The 17,328-nt window shown below is 36.9% G+C and overlaps 1 protein-coding gene across 1 annotated transcript in view; it reads left to right on the top strand.

The window, feature by feature from the left end:
- The window catches only part of WDR27 (WD repeat domain 27), a 135,498-nt gene that overhangs the window by 47,417 nt on the left and 70,753 nt on the right, over positions 1-17,328 (top strand). Inside the window, exon 20 of the mRNA XM_085315421.1 lies at positions 8,437-8,539. Within this exon, the coding sequence (XP_085171547.1) occupies positions 8,437-8,539 (103 nt within the window). The remainder of the gene's footprint in view (positions 1-8,436; positions 8,540-17,328) is intronic.

Here is a 17,328-nt window from a genome sequence, read left to right on the forward strand (position 1 = left end):
TGTGTTGTCAAATTAATTTTGCAGTTAAAATTCATTTAGCTTATTTTTTTCTTTTTTTTCTTGAAATTGGTAAGACTATTTTGCACCTTCCATTTTCATCATCTTTACTGGATAAAGCTGTGAATCCATCTGTCTTTTTGGCTATTGATGATTTGGAGGCATTTGAAGACATTGCTTCCGGAGAGTGCCAGAAAGTCTTACGGGTTCCTCTGAAGGCGGTACGAGAAAAGACATTTTAAGTTTCTGATGTTGTCAGCCAACCTCACATAGCCAGGTCATCTTGCCAATAAGTGAGAGAGTCTTGGACACTAATAGTGACTTTTGGACTACTCAGACTTCTGGTTCATTTACTGTGAAATACATGGATTTGTAAAGTTCCATTTAAAGATTTTGAATATTTTTATATTTCTCTAGCATTCTCCTCTTCCTTTATAACTGTATAAGGATATATACATGTGGAAGGATATATATATTTGGAAGAAGAACCTGCTCTGGCTACTATTCTTCCGGTTTAGGATAATGAACTATAAGGCTTTGTGAATCCATGCATTGGGGTAAGACAATGGCCTTTGATCAGCTTCCAAGATATTGTGAAGAGCAATTTAAGTTCATCTTGTCTAAAAGAACAACTGTTTGGAGAACAAATAAAAATATTTATCTATGGTCTAAGTTGGAAGTAGTAAACATGGGAGTTAGACTGTGAAATACAATGGGAAGCTGAAGAAATGAAAGAGAAGAAAAAATGAGAATCACCAAAAAAGAATTGGAGAAAGGTAATTATCAGGATGCGAGTGGTACAAAAGGCTGATGCACAAAGGATTTTTTGAAAGAATCTAAGTATTCTTTAAGATAAAATACTGTAGACTCTAATTACCCATAATACACAAGAAACTTTATTATTTTGCCTCCTTTTGCCTTCTCTCAATTGAACACATTTTGGAGACATCACAGTTCCTTCTGAAGTCAAGAGTCTAGTGCTCCATTCCCTTTCCTTACAAGGTAAAAACAAAACAACCCCAAATGGCAGCCTAGACTAAATACCAGTGTTGAGGGATATTATAAGAGCTGCTGCATCTGACAGGCTACATGACCCAAGGATATCTCCTTCCCAGAGCTATTCATGTTCACAGGTTCAACGAGTATCGAGGCTGAGTGTATATTCCACATGTGCGCACATGCGCGTACACATACATACACACACACGCACATGCACAGACACACACACACACATACCCCAGTAGCAAGGTTGAAACCGTATTCCACACACACACACGCACATGCATACACAGCAGATGCTGACATGGCTGGCTACATGGACTGCCACATATAAAATGCTGCCAGAACATTGCCAGAACTCATATAAAACATAAACGTAGTCAAATCCCCTTCTTCCTCTTCAGCTATTTGCGACTGAAGTTCACTAGTGAAAGCACAATCTCACTCTTTATATTCACAAGCTCACACACATTCATGGACCTCTTGAACACCAGTACTGGCCTGCTGCCTATCTAATATCCCTGCCTGGATTTTGGGCCTCCTGCTTGCCAGCTAGTTCAGCTTAAAGTTTTCTAGAGAATTACATCCTTCCACATACCAAGTTAGGGCAAAAATATAAATGTTCTACCTCCCCTTGCCCTCCCACCCACCAGCAGCTGTCCCCTAGGCACATGGACCCTGGGCTCTATGACCCATGGACCAACTCCAACTGCTGATAATGAGACCCTCACCCCTTCCAGCTGCTGGTTTGGGATTCTCACTTTGTGCAGTTGCTGGCACCACAGATACAAGGGCCTTTTCACCTGAGATCTGTCTGCACTTGTTGGACCTCATTCACTCATCCCAGTACTCTCAATTGTTAGCACTCCTGATGTACCCCATGATCCATGACCCTCTAATTACTGATGCTAGACCCTCACTCACCTCAGTGAATGTCACCACAGACAGAAGGGCCACTGTACCTGAGGTCTGACTCCAGTGTATGACCTGAATTCACTTATTCTAGTCTCTCCAGTTGCTACCACCTAGTCCTCACAGCACTTACACACTGGGTAGAGAGTGAAATTACAAGGAAAGATAGTTAAAAAGGATTTAATAAGAAGGTAGGATAAACTGGCTTACTCAGACAAGCATACTGACCAGCCACTGCTTGCACGTGACTGGCTCTTTTATACCCCTCTTCTCTATTCCCCTCTTTATTCCCCAATCCTCTTACTCCGAAATATTCCTTAGAAAATTTTGCATAATCTCTCAGACACCCGTTGAATATCCAAAATCCTTAAGTTCATCTTGTTTCCCCCTTCTTATCAATGGTAAAGCCCAGGTTGACCCTCTCCAAAACTATATTTGAGTTTCCTAATGGCCTGTAAATTAGAGACTGGAGACTAGTCTTTGTCATTGTCTCCGTTATCCCTTGTCTGTCAGGTTTGTGTCTTTGTGTGGTTTGTTTATTACTTTCCCTGTTACATGTGACTCTCCTTGAACTGAAAAGGTACTGATACCTTAAGGGGTACCTTAGGATTTGATACCTTAAATGAAGCAGATGCTTTCATATTCCACATACTCTTACTACCGGATGCTTCAATATGTTCTTATGTCATGTTAATTCACATGGTAGTCTTTCTTTACTTCCATTTTACTAGTCTGGGTCCCTTCAATTCCTTCATTCCTCCCATCTGCAGGTTAGATAATTCCGTGTGTTATAACATCCAGAACACAGGAAGTTTCTGACATTCATGGTTTTAGGAAGTAACTATCAATTCAAAATGTTGCGCTCTGCACTCAAATGGAGTTAAAATATTGATCAGGCACTTAGTGTAGAATCACCTCGCATATCAAAGTTACGTGAATATCCTCATCTTCATGACTGGCTAATACTGAGAAAAATCAGTTGTCCAGATTTATGCAGTAGTTTACCATTTTCCTTGCATGTTTTATTCCAACCAGTCACATTCATAGCAGATGTTCAGAATACGAAGTAATCAAAGCCTTTCTTCTCCAAGGTAGATTTCAGCCCTTCTGCCATTTGGTGTCACTACAGTGGACCTTTCCCTGCTCATCAGTAAAATGTGGCTAAAGTCATGGTGTCATTTGGCTTCATCCTTCTTTATAACACTAATTGCATAGCCTGGCTTTGTCTCAGATTTTCAGATGTAGCTTAAGTCAATCTACATACGCTACTGTCAGGGCCCTGAGTGCACCATTAGGCCATAATTACCCTGACATTTGTGCAGAAACCTGGAGATGGTGATATACTTGGGACGGTTGCTGCTATGTGGAGGGAAAGAGCAGGATGGAACAGGACTGGGAATTGTTTTGGGAGGAAGGAATAGGACAGTTGTGCTGTGCTGTCAGATGTGCTCATTATCTCCCYAGAGATGGGACAAACAGGAAAAAGCCCAATTTAGAGGGCTGAGCTGCTACTATGATTAGAGTGAGGAGGCAGATGTGACAGCTGTAGATTATTGTTGCAGCTATTGAGAGTGGCAAAAGCAAGATTTTGGGAGGAGCTCTCAGCCACCACAGCTAACACCTTTTGTGGCAGTAGCAGCCTYTCCCTGACTCATACTCTGAACAGTTGAGGAGTAGTTCAGCTGCTCTGAGTTCTTGCTGCTAAAACAGCCATTCTTCATCTCTGTTTGGGAAAAGGCAGTGGGTGCTTGTTGGACCTCAGGGAAAATATTGAAAAATATTGTTATACTACTTGGACATATTGAATTTCTTCTACATATCACTGATTTGTGGTAGTACTTTAATGGAGGGCCCTGGGTAAAACCAGTTTTAGCCTCTTTCACATGCTGAAAATATTTGCCAATTGTATAAAGACAGCTTTTGACTTTAAGATAATATCTCCAACTACTATTATGATCCTGTGCAACTAGATCATAAGCTCCCTTGGCAACATATTTTAGTAGAATTCCTACAGCCACATGGAACTCATCTGACACATTTTCTAACCATTACACTTCAGTGAGATCCTTAGGGTGAGACATGCAGTTTGAATGAGCGGTCCTTCAATTTCCAATATTTTTCAGTTTCCATCTCCACTGTGATCAGACTGCTTGACATCATCCTGAGTAAGGTATACATATATACATGCTCAGAATTTGATTACTTCTCAATCTGTTCTGAATGTGAGGATCCCATGACTTGCCATCATTTTTCCGAGAGCTTTGATTCTTGTTATCTGGATCCTGAGGGAAAAAGAGAGAAGCAGTGGTTGGAATTCTTCCAACTTTGAGACTAGAGTTACATGAAAGCATACAGGATGGGGAACCTGTGGTCACTGCTGGATGTTGCAGGTGAAAACATGCTGAGCTCCCTGAAGGGTGCAGTGTGTGTTTTAAATGAGATTCACATGTACAGAACATCTGAGGTAGCTACTCAACTGTCAAGTTATATTCAGATTTTCACAGAGCCTCAGTGAACCTGCTGGTACTGAAGGGTCTGTGAACTAATATTACTGCACTGGGACATGGCAATAGAATACAAGGCAAAGTGGTTAAAAAAAGAAATCTCTGCCTTGCAGCAAAGTTAATTCGTAATGCAGCAAGTGGAATGAAACAAACTTGTTAAAATATTCCCTGATTTATACAGATATGCACCATTTTGATATCTTTCTCTTACAAAGAGAGAATATTAGAAAAAATGTAACATGGATCTACAAGTTGTTTGTGACATAAAAAGATACATATTTTGGAATGTACACTAAAAGCTGTACAATGGAGAACATAGGGAAAATTTGGCTGTTTGCTCTCCTATACAATTACCAGATGTTTGTCATGGTAACCCCTGAAAAGCTCTGACTAGAGAAGCATTCTTAGGAGGCTGGACAGCGTGCCAGCTGGCCAAGAAAAGCTTGCAATATCCAAAATAAGTTTGATCACCACCTGTTGTTACTTAAAAAGCCATGGGAAAATTAATAGAAAACCTTTAAAAATGACTGAAGTAAAAGAACTCCTAGAATAAGCTAAGATTATGCACATAGTATATATCTGTTTATTGTAAGATCTTTTTCATGTCTTTCCATCACTGTAGTACCTGAAGATATCTGGAATTAATAGATAGCATAAAAAAGTTTCTACTAGATGCTGTGGAAAGTTAAGGAAAGTTAACTTGGACTCAATGTTTTGAAATGTCTTCTTAGGGCAGGATTTTTTATGGTGGGGGTAATTATATTTGTTCTAAAATGTACGCTCTGATTATGGTGGAAAAGTTGAATAGGAACACAAATAAGGAAATAGAATCCAGCATGTTAGTTATTACTATGAAAGCACTAGCACAGGGGAAAATTGTGTATCTGATGACTCAGACTTTGCTTTACATGGCTGTGGTGTAGCAGAGAAAAGACCGATGGAAGCCTGGGAGTTCTGTTAGCTCTTACACATCCACCTGAAAATAGATGGGATAATTGAGTTATCAGGCATAGCTACAGAGGAGTTGAATTCTCTTGAAAAGAAATTGTTGGCAGTGGCCTATCAGGAAGCTCCTCAGGGGAGAAGAAACCTCATTGGGGAAGCTAGCTTTTATAGGGCCTGAGAAAGAAGGCTTGAGCACTGTGAACTCATCTTGATGGTCAGTGGTCTACCTGAAGAAGAAGGATGATACTGAAAGCATATTCAAGAGGGATAGAGGATATATGAATTTTGTTTGTTTTTCTCATAAAGAAATTTCCTTCTTTGGATGCCATTGTGTTTTATTAAGAAAAAGGAACTGAAGAGGTATCCATATGTGACAATGAGAAAGGGCACTGAGCAGGGCTGTATTGATTTGGGGGCACTCTGAAGTTCCCAAATGCATCTGGAACTCTGGAAGGGAAAAGAAAAGATATGACCGAGGCTGAGTTTTGGGAGAGGCCTGTTACTACACAGCAATGAATAATGCTTGAAGGAGATACCGCGTAGTGCAAAATCAATTGGCAGATGAAGGCAAGGCCTTACCTAACCSTGAAGGGAACTACCAGACAGAGGACACACATGTGCATTTCATTTTTATTTCTCTCTTTCTGGCTGGCTAAGCTATTTGAGGGAAAGACTTGCCCAAAGATACAAGAATGACTTTGTTGCTTAAATGAGTTGTAAAGCTTCTAATGTTCCTCTAATTCCCTTACCCCAACCATCCTATTCCAAGGAAGGGGATGCTGTATTTGTATATATCTTCTGAGTGCTGTAAGGCATCAATGAGAAAATGTCTAAAAGATATATAAAGATTCACATGGGAAGGGTTTCTCTTTTTGTTGAAAAGCGAGTGGGAGTTTGAAGATCACATATACCTTTGCTTTCAGGAAGTGGCTTGCCTGAAACGTCCACAAGCTGGAACAGCGATTTTAAAATAGTGAGCATAGAGGATTCTTATTTTGTCACATTTCATAGAATCATAGAGACAGAGCTTCTGTCTACTCAGATATAAGTGTTGAGAACAATGTGTATAACATAAATGTATATCAAAAAATSACAGAAAACTTCTTGAATGGAGAAGTGGTGGAGCAAAGCTAAAGTATGGGAAGCATGTACTGCCCTTTATGTTCTCTTTTAAGTTATTTACTTTCYGCTATATGAGGTACTTTGAAAGTCCCATATATGGTGGAATGCTGCATTTGAGAGGAAACTGAGGGAGTTACTGTTCTCTTTTTGAGATAGTATGAAATTGGAATAGAAGCAGGTTATTCAATGGACAGCAAGAATACTGCTGTTGGTAATTGAGAGTCTCATCATTAATGCAAGAACTATGTACAAATTGGAAGAATGTTTTTACATCTTAAAGCCTGTCGATTACTGTTAGTTCCCTTGATGAGTCATAGTGTTCTCTTAAATGGTGCTATTTACAACAGTTTTAGAGTAGAGCTACCTTGAGATGGTATGATCTTGTATTGCTGCGTACTCAAAAGCTCCATTAAAATCAGAGTTTGGATATGCAGAGTTTTAGCCAAGCGCATACTCTCTGTGGAGGTTCAAAGTTGGGCTCTGTAAAATGATGCATTTTCACGCATTCACAAGTTTCTTTTTGATGCTTTACTAAGTGCTAGCCTTTGGATCCGTTCCATCAGAAAGKATGCCTCTTTCACCTGCTTGAATGATATCAACTTGACATTCTTACAGATACATGAGGCTCTGAAAAGGAATACTGTGGTGTAACAATTTAGAGATTTCTGCAAGTAGATTCAGTTGRTCAAATTAACACAGTGTCTGATTTCACTGGCCAGAAAAAAGCGTACCACAGGTGCTGGCCGGAGATGTTACTCTTTCATATTTGTCCCAGGATCTAGCATGTGTAATAATAAAAGAGGTGTGATAGCTCTATAATGGTGAAGCATATGCATTTGTTTTGTACAGAGAAAGGCAGTGTGATAGCATCCATAAAAAAGACAAAGGAAGTTTATTATAAGTCTGTAGTAAAATAACACCTTGTCATGGATATAAAAATAAAGCTCTGAAATGAGGCACACATTTATAAATAATAATGTGGTAGAAACTGAACTTTACACATATAAGAATGGCTTTTAAAATGGAAACAGAATTCTAAATACTGCTTTTTTTCTTTGGCTGCTAAGCTATCACAATTCTTTACAGCCGTAGCATTGTTTGTTAGATGAATGTTCATATTCAGCTCATTAAAAAATTCTTTATTTTTTTTTAATGTGCTAAATTTGCTCAGCTATCAAAAAATTGTTCCACAATGCTAATAAAGCTACCTTGCAGTATTAAATTTAATAGTAGGAAATCAGCTAATTGTGTTAAATTTAAATGAATTCCTTCCTTTAGTCTGTATTAATAMGGATAACTAACAAGTTATCTGCAATTATTTTGTAGGTGGTTGGATTTATCATTGTGGAATCTCATTGATATATTGCCTTTCTTGAATTTACAAGATCCGGTAAATTAGTGCATGGTGTAGGAATGTAAATAAAGCAACAGAGATTCAATATCCAGATTTGGGAAAARGAAAAGCAAGCAATAATTATTTATATTTGGATTCCACATACTAGATCTTGATTGGATGAGAATTACTTGAGGGAGATTTCTAAGCTTCAGAGAGCAGGCTGGCTTTTATAACACCCGCCTCTGAACGCAGGGGGTTTTGGCTTTCCCTGCTGAAATGGCTAACTAGGGGTAGCTTAATGGTAGGCATTGCAGCCCTTCACTTCTAAATACTAATACTATGTCTGTCTTTATAAACTAAACAAGTCAAAAAAATAGGCTTGGGCACTGTCCTGCAGTAGTTTTGTGTGTTCATTTTATTTTTAATAGGTGATATTCTGTAATGCCTTTTGAGTATTGTTAAAATCTTGCAGAGATATTTAAAACTTAATTTATGGATTTGACTTAATATATCCATAGAATAAGAAAAATGAATGAGAATTCAAAAAGACTGTATGAAAATGGTAGCATAAGAACTAGTTTTTAATTGGTATTAATAGGACTTCCTGAAATTTCTCTGAAGGTGTGAACGTCGTTTTGAAGGTCACATTAGCCGCTGCCATCCATGTGGAATTGCAGTGTCTCCTTGTGGGCGGTTTATAGCCAGTGGATCAGATGACAAATTTGTAAGTAACATTTTTTCTTGTTTTCCCTCCAAAACTATGGTAGCTACTTGTACGCTGTGCACCACTAGTCCTTCCATGCATTTTTCTAGGATTATGCTTTACAGGCAAAACAGGTGTAGTATACTTTTATAAACTTTAATATGTAACTGTTGCATCTGTATTGTATAGATGTTGATCTATATGTCCTTTATTTTACCTGAAAATTTTTGAACTATTGAATCTTGCAGTCAAAGTTATTCTTAAAAGCTTATTTCTTAAAACTTTCATAGTGCTTGGTTCTGAAATGTCATGTGCCATCAGAGATAAGGAGAATAGTATCTCCCCTGTAGCACAACTTTATGTAGTGTACATATCTGACCACTAGGAACTCTGTAGCAGCTACTCATTAATTTGCTTAAACTACCATATACGGGGAGATGAAACTTTCATTGTTTCATTTCATATGAACTAAGCAGCTGAATACAAAATGAAAAGGTATTCAACTATAATTAGAACTTTTTAGAATTCATGATCTAAACTTTCATTTCTGTGTTCCCTCCCTGGACAGGTTTATTTCTTATTCACTGCCAAATCCATTTAAATTAGTTAGACTTAGCAAAGAGTACTAAGTAAAAGTGTATCATTACATTTTTGAGTATACATCTAACTTTAATTAGGTAAGCCCTGCATGACTTTTGTCATGCTTTGTTGGCACAATAGAAATAGATGAGAAATAAATGTTTATTAGTGTGTTGGACTGTAGGAGTTTGTGACTGGGCTGCTCCTATTATGTGGAGTTGAGTTCCTTGTAAACAAATATTTTTAGAACAGTTGGGTAGGAAATCTGTTTAACTTTCTTCTAGGTCTTTCCAGGTGAGTCATTAGGGCTATGACAGAAAGCTTCTGGTTAGCTTCAAATTCAGAACAAGAGGAATTTGCTATTGTGGCTAGTTTTGAAACACTGGCTTCAATTCTGTGTAAAGCTTAGAGGTTTTATTGGCATTCATGCTTGGAAGTGTGGCAATAGCTAATGTATTCTTTTCACTTCCATCATTAAATATATTTTTAAATTTTCTGGTAATTTTCTTTTCAAAATGTATTTTTCAGTACAGAAGGGAGGCATTTTGCTTGGTCTTTGAAACAAAATGCATCTAACATTTTCTCAGCTGGTGATATATATGATATGAAGCTAGTTGAGATTACTTAYTAAGAGGTGCTGTTATAAAACCTCTTGGCACATGGTTGCACGTCATAGGAAGCTGAATAGCAGACTGCATCCTACTGCAGTTGGCATGTGGTCCCTGGYGGGCACTGTGCCAGTCAAGACATGTTAGTGTGGCTCCTGGGTTGGAATTTTGCATAAGCTGCATTGTATGTTGTATGTATGTAGAGGTGTTTCACTGTCCTTGTTGCTGCCCCGTCAGGAAATCTGAGTCAGTTCCCGACTCTGAGAAACTGAAGAAAAACTTGCTCCAACCCTACTGTTCAGACGGATAAAAGTTTTGAGGCATTTTTAGGAGAACTCTCTTTGAAATATTGAGCTTGGATATACTTTTGTGTTTTCTTTTGGAAAAAAAAAATTGAACATGGCACTGAATAGTGCATTCATACTAATAACATCCTGACAAATAGACTGGTGTGAAACTGGACCAGGGTTAAGAATATCAAGAAGGCAGATATTCTTGCACATCCATGGGAACTGATGAAAGCTGCATAAAAATGCAGCAATGTGGATAAAAGGTGTTATCTTCAAAGAATGAATTCTGGAAATAAGTTATGTAACTTTCCACTGACCAACAACTGCATCTTCAATCACCTTGTAATTTAATTTATCAAATGCACTGCTTGCAGCCAGTGGTTAACAAATACAATTGATTTTAAAGCCAGAAGAGACAGAGTTGGAATATAATTGAGTCATTAATCTTAAATTGCCTTTTATATTTCACAATATATTACACATTTGACAGAGAGAAATATGTGTTGGCTACACTGATTAATAGCAAAATCAAAACCATATTCCTACAGGGCACAGAATCAGAAAACTGAAATATGTTACTGTAAACAAAGAATTTCAAATTCAGTCCTCCTTTTACTATGCTTATGAAGTACATAAGCYGTATTTGATATTAGCAGAACAGCTTAAGTAGCAGCTTCTTTTCGTATGAACCACTTTTGTATGTGTGTGTTTGTCTGCGAGTATAAAGTTGTACATTCTGTGAGTCACGGGATGAAAGTATTCTCCAAACTGGTTACTCCCACTTCTTTGAAAGAACTGTTGTCAAAAACTGTGCAGAACCTGACAGTTTGATGAAAGCAGTACCCACAGTATTCTGGTTTTGAACTGTGATGATCTTTTCCATAATTTGTTGTGATTACAAAACATAGAAGGTTAACATTTCTAATATGAATTCCTGCAATCATCTTAAATATTCTAAAGTTACAAGTGATGTAGATTGACTTTTTAAATTGAATACACATAAGATTTTAATTTCTGACCATTTTACAAGTGGGCTGTTGGAGATTTTTGAGTATTAAATAATAGTATTAAGGATGTTGGACAAGTATTCTAATTGGATTTACATTTCTGGATTCTGTACAAAACTGTTTACCTAAACATTTGCTGAGCAAAGAAGTCTCTATCTAAAAGGACAAAAATATTTGGAGTGTGCAAAAAGCTTTTGTTTTAAAATAGAAATATTTAATCTTTTCTGTGCTCCATGGAGCTTTAGTTAGCTGTTTTACTTATATCTAATTAGGTTTTTCATTTTTGTCTTTGAATACCTTGAGGCTCTCTGAATAAAGTCCAAGTTTCCAGAAATAAACTGAGGAATGCAGAAATTAAGTTTTGGGTCTTTAATTGTTTTCAGATTCGTTCTTGCTAATTCTTTTTGAACCATAGAGTTTAAGRGACAAATTTTGGCCCCAGTGCTGAAATGTAATTTGCTAACGTAGAACTATGTGCTGTGTGGAGTCTCAAAGCCTGGATTCACRACTCGCACTGACTGATCCATACTACAAAACCAGAGATTTTTTCAGCATAAAAGTTTGCTACATCAGTAACAAAAATGCATGTATGTTGTATGAAGTTGTCTTCCATTTTATTTTTGTTCTTCATCACAGTATAGGATTTTGCCTACAACAATATTTTTGAAATGCATYCTATATCCAGAATTAAATTTAGGGCTCCCAACTCTGAAGAAACCAAAACAGAGAGAGTAGGAAAGTTTTTCCTTCTTCTCCAGAAGTCATCAACACTGAAAGAAGAAACAGGAGACARGATAGGGCAATTTGATATTTATATGTAACACCAGCAATACTAACCACTTGCAGAATCCTTGAATATGCAAAGTTGCACAAATTTCCCATGGTGACCTCATTGTAATCACTGTCCTTCACACTCTAGCTTTATAGTTGAAAAGTTATATTAATTGTGATGAAAATGATGATGGAAAAAATGGTCTGGGGACATTTCTGAAGGCATTCTGCAAACCTGTAAATAGTGGCTTGATACAAACCTGCATCTGATAGTGCTTGCTGACTCAGCATTTTCAGATAAAGGATCCTACATTTGCCATARTACAAACTGTAGAATTTGTTGATGGTTGACACTTTAGTTATKACTGAGATTGACATTCCAAATAGAATTTTGTTCCTATCTAGCAATATATTTAATAATTTCCTACCAGATATTCATTTAGTTGTAAAATTTACCTCCTCAAATTGGATAGTATCTTTATGACTTTCCTGTTTGGATTAGATTGTTGATGTATGATGATAAGAAATACATATTTATAAAAATATTGTTATATATATTTATAACATACATTAAAATATTATTACATTGTACTAATACTATATTTTTATAGTATAATATAATGTCAATAATATGTTATTAATATAAATATAATATATATACTAATATATATAATGACAAGAAAAATGCACATTGTATAATAGAACTTAGTCATATTTTCATTTTTTCTTACGTCAAGATGTGGAGCATTTTAAATATTATTTCCTATTTTGTCCTTCATAAATACTATCTGTTAAACTCATCATCTACTTTACTCTATCACATGGTAGATATATTTTAGCTTTGAGAACCCATAGTGAAAGAAGTTCTATTATTTGGAGCAGTTTAAATTTTTGTTTTCTTTATTTCTCCAAGTGTGTGAACTAATTTTATCAGACATCTTACAATGTATTGCCACTTTTATAGTGGTTTATTCAGTGTAGAGAAACAGCTTTTAGCCAAAACAAAATTTTATGTACTGTTCTTTGCTGATTTCTTAAAAAATCCTTCATGAGAAGAAAGCTGTTTCAGTGCTTGAAACATCTGGTGTGAATATCTGTAAGTCACTTGTGCACAGGTACCTGTGGACTTGATAGATTTCCCTGCTGGTAGGGCATTCCCAGCTGTATAGTAGCAGAACACAGATGAGGAGGGGGCCAGACCAGGCAATCAGGTACGTGTCCCTTATCTCAAATGAAGCTCAGCTATTTCCTGACTGATGTTTGCTTAACTGTCTCATAAAAACAAACAAAATCTCCCTTCCTTTGATGAATATCCAGCAGTTCAACTGAACCAGTATGTAATTTCCCTATTGATATATTTTCCCCTAATATTTAACTTAAAGTTCTCCTGTAATTTAATTTCATTACTATTTTCCCTATTCTTTGTTGATACAGAGTAGATTCAAACTTAATAGCAAAATACACAACAATCAGCATACAGACCTGGGTATACTGAGAAGGCAAAAAACAAATGCCAGAAATCTCATCCCTCTCTGTGTTGCTTGTCTTCCTGCAGTCAAAGTGCTTATGGAAAACTGTGATTCTAGGTTCCAGAAGAATAAGAAATTAAGTTTCCTTGATGTTGTTCAGGGGCTACTTCACTGTTTTTCTTAGAATATTGGAAGAGCTTCCCATCTTTCGCAGAGCTCCCAGCTGATGGAAGCACATCAGCTGGGAGTAAAGAGCAYGACAGCCAGCCCCTGAGTCTCTGCTCTTGCAGAAGATTCAAATTCTCAGCTCCTATATGGCACCAAAGCACCCATAAGCACAGCTGGGATCAAGTCATTCCTTTGCTTCCTGCTGAAGGTTGGCCACTACTCAGGAAGGAAAGATTTATAGACATCCCCCCCCCCCCCCAAAAAAAAAAAAGGGGGGAGGGGGGAAGCAAGATAAGGGGTAATCTGTAGCTCTGTTCCTGGTTACTTTCTAGGTATAGGAGGCTGCTGGTCTTGACTGCAGAGACTATTCTCACACTTTCAAAGAACACTCTGATGGTCATAAATAAAGACAATTTAAATCTTAGAAGCTGAGGAGACAATATACTTGTGAATCATCCTAGGGAAACTGTAGGAAGCCCGGCTTTTGGAGTCTTTTTTGCCTCTTTTTCTCTCCTCTCGCTTGTGATGTGCCTTATCACAGCCCTTTCTCCTCCCCTTTACCATCTTTCCTTAACTGTCCTCTTACTCTTCGTGTTTGTCCTTAACTAATCTGTTCCTCTTTTACTTCTCTTTTACTCTCTTCTGAAAATAGATATAATCACTGTGAAATTAAGAGATTTGGGACTGCCASAGTACTGTTTGCTTTCCGTGGGATTAGCCGTTTCCACTGTGGCAATCTTTTGACTGTGAAAAGTTTGTGGCAGGAACTATCTGCAGCTACTTTGTAAAAGGACAGATTGATTCAAGTAATTGTGTTTTTTTAACTAATGAGGAGGCAACTTTGATGTAAAAGATTAGTTGTATTTGTTTTGYAAAGAAAAATTGCAAGCTAATGAGAATCAGTGTTGATAGCCTGATGATTTATACTAACTTTTTTCACTAGGTTATATGCTCACATTAAGTCACAAGTGCATTTAAGCTATTGTAAAATAAGAATCTGATTAAGCATCTCTTAAGTTATCTGCCAAAGAACTGATAAACCCTTTTTTGCCAAGTTGTTTTTTACATGTGATTTATACCAATTACRATTTGGAAATCATTTATGAGTTACAATAAGAGCACAGTTAAAATGTTCTATTAAGTCAGACTTCTATAGCTAGTATATTTATACTATTTTTTCCAGCCTTTAGTTTGCATTTTAAATTGCTTTATTACACGGGGAGAAGATAGTTCCTAGCATTGAACTATTTTTTTCCTTAATAAATCTATCAAAATCTGAGAATTAGTAGACTTCATCCTTTTGCCCACAGTGTTATTCACAGAACAAAAGAAGGATATATTTTTTAAGCYTTCAAATCCCAACAAATTTGATGATGAACTGGTATTTGGAAGTTTTAAAAATAAATTCTTTTTACATCAGAAAAGGATGTAATGATTATCAAAATGAAGTCTGGTTAGTACATAAACTGATTCTGGTGGTATCTCAGTCATTTGATTGTGCTTCAGACTTCTTCAATAAGCATTGAAAAATGTTTCAATAAACATTATGTTAAAATTAGAAAGTTAAATTTGGGAGAGATTATCTTACTATTTAAAATTAAAATATTTAAATAACAATCCTATATWTAAAATATTTCAATTTTTAGTTTGGATGAGTGTGCTTCTGAAGCACGCGTCCCAATTCTTACTGCTTTCTGTGCTTTAGTTTGTTTCGTAAAATGTTTTTGGATCATGCAGATTGATTCCTGAATCTGAACTGGAAGAGCAGCCCTAAGTCTTTGAGCAAACTGTGTGCACTGTGTGCACTAGTAGTGTTCAGTCCACAGAACCAGACTAGAGAGAGCCCAAAGCAGAACCTCAAAAAACATCTAGAGATTGGGTTGCCAGTACTGTTTCGTTCTCTAAATTGATTACRCTTGTGCTGCACTATTTCCTAATATAAACATGGTCATAGGAGTTTATGACCTGTTTCTTGATTACCATAAATATCTTATTAGTCATATTAGTCTTTCTGTGGCTCATTTCTGATCCATAAACCTGAGATTAGCAATGRCCTCTTTCTTCTGCCCTTTCCTTTTAAAAAGAAAAGTTAAGAGAAAGCTTAGCTCTTAATCTGTTACCACTGCAGTCCATTACTCTTATATGGGCCTATGAAATACTTCCGTAATGCAGACTAATGAAGTGTGGCTAAAAGTCRTGAAGCTGAATGCTGAACTTGTTAATGCTTGTTTGTCCATGGCGTGATAAACTTAAAAACTGCATCTGATTAGCTTCTGAACTGCACAAAATGATTTAGATATCAGAGAGGGAGGCACCCTCAAGAACTCCCCAAAATAAAATTTTGTGATTGTCTGCTCTCCCTTTGAGACCATAAACTCACTAAACCTTCTGGTACTAATGACTGGAAAATTAAAGGATAGAGYTGAGGGAAAAGGCAGGGGTCTGAGACAGATTTTCTGGTGTAGGTATATACAGAGGAAATAGAACATGCTAATAGCTGAGGAATTGCATTTGTGCTTTTAGTTAATTATCTCCTGGGGATAAGGTGCTRGTAAAGATTAAATTGGTATCTTTGATACATTAGGTTGTGCTGTATTATTAACTTTAATACTAGGCTTAGAAAAGAAAATAGGAGATTTTCTTTAGTGGAGTGGCAAAATTACTTGTAGAAAAGTTTGACAATGGTCTATCTAGTATTTATTCTCAGTCTACACTTTGTACCTGAGGGGGTACAGAACAGAATGTATTACATGACAGAATGTAACAGAATTATATGGAGCAGTGGCAGGAGCTGTCTGAGGTATTTTGGGCTTCGGTGCCATTGGTATCCCAAGTACCTTTCGCTGAAGTTATATTTTATCAGTCCATATTTTTTTTAACTCAGATATGCTTTAAAAGAAAACATGCGGAGAAAGTAGTGCTAGTAATGATTAGTGTGGAAACAAAGAGGACTGACATTGCTTGGCAGAAGGAAATCCGTGGCTGAAAATGAATGACAGGGACTGTGACTAGCGCTCTGCCAACTCTGCCTCTCTGCCCTTTCCAAAGAGGAAAACAACTTTGGATTATTTTTGTGCCTCAGTTTCTTGGGTTCTTTGGTAGTGTGAGTGGCTTTTATGACTGTTATCCTAGGGTGGATGACAGAGATACTGCTTTCTTATTAATACAGGCATGCCTCTACAGTGTGCTGTTATTATGCTCTCTCTGGGTATATCTTTGAAGATTATTGAAAAGTGTAACCTTGATAGATTATTCTATGAACTGTAGAGTTAYATGAGCATGAGAACAGTTCTAGCTGCTCTTACTTGCTTCTTGGACTCTTCAGACTGTCGCTTTTTCTGCAGTGCCTCTATACTTCAGACTCAGCCACTAGAAAACCTTACCAGATTGGCAGCTGAAGGCAGTGAAGAATTTTCGGCTGGCTGTAGAAGTCTTCTTACTTAACTACTACAGAACTTTTTTCTAGTGGCCTGTCAAAACTGAACTGTATTAGGCTACARTGTGTTACTATACTAAGTTTTAAGCTTGGTAATACATCTGAGAGCTGAATGGAAATTTATGAAATTGGCCATTTTGTAAAGGAAAATTTATTGTAATGAAAAAAGCCCATATTCAAATGTAGGCAAAACAGGAAGCCAGAGCAGATATGAATACCCACTTTTCATTTCAGTATACATGCATTTACATATAAAAACAGCAGTGAGGTGCTAAAATGGGTGTGTATAGATTTATAGCYTTTGTATTTGTGTTTTTAAAAACGTATACTTTTTAGCATGTAGCTCTGACAGCAGTTGAATAATTTTATTCTACTTTGCTGGTACATATCTCCAAAAGTCCTATTAGTTGACTGCATTGTACTTGCAGACTTACTAAGATGGAGGAATCATTTGTAAAGTTAAAGAAATTCTCTGTTAGGCT

Source organism: Rhea americana, unplaced genomic scaffold, assembly GCF_003343005.1.
Source record: "Rhea americana isolate MKP2758 unplaced genomic scaffold, rheAme1 scaffold_43, whole genome shotgun sequence".
Classification (NCBI taxonomy): Eukaryota; Metazoa; Chordata; class Aves; order Rheiformes; family Rheidae; genus Rhea; species Rhea americana.